Source organism: Dipodomys ordii, unplaced genomic scaffold (assembly GCF_000151885.1).
Source record: "Dipodomys ordii isolate 6190 unplaced genomic scaffold, Dord_2.0 Scaffold60, whole genome shotgun sequence".
In the NCBI taxonomy this organism is placed as follows: Eukaryota; Metazoa; Chordata; class Mammalia; order Rodentia; family Heteromyidae; genus Dipodomys; species Dipodomys ordii.
The window spans coordinates 4,078,614-4,081,772 of record NW_012267276.1 but is presented as its reverse complement, the minus strand read 5'-3'; the positions used below and the strand labels follow the sequence as shown (position 1 = coordinate 4,081,772).

Below are 3,159 nucleotides of genomic sequence, written 5' to 3'. Positions count from 1 at the left end.
CCTGCCCATGCAATTGTAACCCCTCTGTACAGTATGTTCACAAATAAAATAAAATAAAATATTTAAAAAAAAAAGAATTCTTGCCAGTCCCCATGTAATTGTAACCCCTCTGTACAGTATTTTCACAATAAAAAAAAAAAAGAATTCTTGCCAGAAGCCAAACTCAAAGAAACAAATGGTGCATGTTTTCTCTCATACGTAGAAGCTAGATCTAAAATAAAAGATCGGGACACCACGCATTATAAAGGCATTCACACACAGTGAGACCAAAGGATACTCTTTGGGGAGGAAAACTCAAGTACAATGTCTATGTGCATCTGACCAAATAAAATAATAGTTATCAAAATGAACTCCAGGAAATGGAAGCAAAGAAGTTTTTTTTTTTCCTTGTTGCTGTTTTTGTTTTCCTTTCTTTTTCTTTTGTTTGTTCATTTATCTTTCTTTGGGAGGCGGGCACAGAAATGGAAGGACAACAATGGAGGACAAAGAGTGAACCAATGCAGCAGGGGTACTCACCATGCTGAAAATGAACTCTACAACTTGTGGGCGGGTTGAGAGGGAAAAACTGGGAGAGGGGCTGGGAAGGTGGCTCAGTGGTAGAGCGCTTGCCTTGCATGCCAGAGACCTTGGGTTCAATTCCTCAGCACCACATAAGCAAAAAGAAAAAAGCCAGAAGTGGTGCTGTGGCTCAAGTGGTAGAGCGCTAGCCTTGAGCTGAAGAGCTGAGGGACAGCGCTCAGGCCCAGAGTTCAGGCCCCACGACAGGACCCAAAAAAAAAAAAAAAAAACTGGGAAAGTGTGAGGGAAGGGGTGATATTGTTCAAAAAATTAATGTACTCATTACCTGCTTATATAATTGTAACCCTTATATATTACCTTTATAATAACAATTATATATATATATATATATATATATATATATACACATATAAACACACAGATACATACACAGGAAGAAAAAAATAAAGGGACACTAGGCTAAAAATAAAAAAAATAAAAACAATTCTTGCCAGGGCTGGTGACTCATTCCTGTAATCCTAGCTCTTCAAGAAGCTGAGATATAAGAATCCAGGTTTGAAGCCAGCCGGCGTAGAAAAGTTTGTGAGACTCTCATTTCCAATCAGAGAGGAGATAGAAGGTGTGGCTCATGCGGTAGAGTGCCAATTGCCTGAATGGAAAAAGTCAAGCGGGAGTACAAGGCTCTGAGTTCAAGCCCTAGCACTAGCACAAACACGCATACATACACACACATACACACATACACACACACACACAATTCTTATATATTGATTATATACTATAATGACATTTGAGTATTTGGTTAAAGAAGGTATTAAAATAAACGAAAATTAATTGCTAGGCCTCTCTATGTGTGTGTCTCTCTCCGGCCTCCAGCAGGCATGGCAGGTACTGGGATGTGGCTTAGTAGTAAAAAAAGACATGAGGCCCTGAGTTCAAATCCTAGGATCACAAAGATAAAGTATACAGTGTAACCCTAATGATAGTTTAGATCTCCTTGGATCTCCAACTCCTGGATTCCAAAACAGTGAAGAAATTTTGTTATTATTTTAACCCATGCATCTTGTACTAAATCATTATGGTATCCCTGAGAAACTTCTGCACTGAGCTACTAGAAAATGCTAACTTGCCTATGCAACTCACATTGCAATTCACAGGTATGACTGCACCAGAGTTTAAGCCCCTGCCAGCCCAGGGCAGTAAGTGGCCACCACCCTCCTTACCTGCTGTCCTGAGGTCTGTCTGCCGTGTGTATCAGGAATAATTTTTAAGGCTATGAAAATCACATCCTAAAATAGAACAGTAAAACCTACTAAAAACTGTTTCAGAATGTGCAGGGGAAGGATACAGAAGAGTCGTATCAGGTATAGATTTGATCAAAGTACATTATATGAGCCAGCACAAGTGACTCATGCCTGTAATCCCAGTTAGTCAGGAGTCTGAGATCTCAGGATCCAGCTTCAAAGCCAACCCAGGCAGGGAAGTCTATGAGACTCTAGTCTCTAGTTAACCACCAAAAGGCAGGAAGTGGAACTGTGGCTCAAGTGGTAGAGTGCCAGCCTTGAGCAAAAAAAAAAAAAAGTTCAGGGACAGTTCCCATGCCCAGAGTTCAATCCCCAAGACCATCCCACAGAAAACAAGCATTTTATATGCACAGATAGAACTATCTCAAAAAAAACCCACAGTACAATTAAACTAATAAAAAATATAACAACAACAAAAAGAATGGTACTTCCAGCACCTGTCATGTCCACGTAGCAACCAAGTGCAGAAAATGTTTAATATGCAGGGGACTCATTACCTCATTCGCTAAAAAGGGCAAATAAGTCCTTTATACAGGTAGTCAATGCCAGGTTCCTGGACTGCCAGCAAAGCCGTTATTGTTCGGCCAAGTGCTCTGAGCTGCTGCTACCCTGCCCTCCATCCTGGCCTTCATCTCACCTTCCAAATGCTCCAGTGCACCCACTGCTCTTTGAGATAAGACGTCTCGCTTCCAAACACCTTTCCCCTATCTCTCCCTAATTAGACGTGACGGCTGCTGGCGAAGGGAACTCCCAAGGGGCTCAGCCTTGTGGCTGAAGGACAACCTTTTAGGGAGCTCACTGCCAGGCCAATTACTGCAGCAGCTAGCAACCTGGACACAAGGAGGGGACACTGACCAGATGATGTCACCTCCCCCCAAGAACAGGGCTCCGCAGACAGGACGAAACCCAGAAGGAAGAAAAGGTCACTGCACTGTCCTCCAGGGGACGGGGGTGGGGGGGGTGGGGATCCCAATAGGATCTAAGCATAGAGGCCTAGTGAATGTGACAGCTTTCCTTACAGCACACGGAAGCCAGGAAGATGACTAGCAGGGAGTTAAACTGAATAAACAAAATGGTCACAACCCAGATTTCAGACAAGAGCAGGGGAAGGGGCTCCTCGGCCATTCTTTCAGAGTTAATGTGTGCTGCTTGCTAGTGGAGTGATATCCAGAGGAGCAGGAAAGAGGGAGGGAGGAAAGGAGGGAGAAGAAGGGAGGGATGGAGGGAGAGAGAGAAAGAGAGAGAGAGAGAGAGAGAGCCACATTAACAGCACTGCTCAGCAGGATTCAGTCATGCCTAAAATATGGAAAACTTGAGTCAATATCAGTGGTGTCCT

General features: G+C 43.2%; 1 protein-coding gene across 1 annotated transcript in view; it reads right to left on the bottom strand.

The window, feature by feature from the left end:
• Positions 1 to 2,948, bottom strand: part of Kat2b (K(lysine) acetyltransferase 2B) — a 90,104-nt gene extending 87,156 nt beyond the window's left edge. The window contains exons 1-3 of the mRNA XM_013022109.1: positions 2,843 to 2,948; positions 2,321 to 2,328; positions 1,743 to 1,808 (exon numbers count right to left, since the gene is read on the bottom strand). Coding sequence (XP_012877563.1) covers positions 1,743 to 1,808; positions 2,321 to 2,328; positions 2,843 to 2,948 — 180 coding nt within the window. The remainder of the gene's footprint in view (positions 1 to 1,742; positions 1,809 to 2,320; positions 2,329 to 2,842) is intronic.
• Between the last annotated feature and the right edge of the window lie 211 nt (positions 2,949 to 3,159).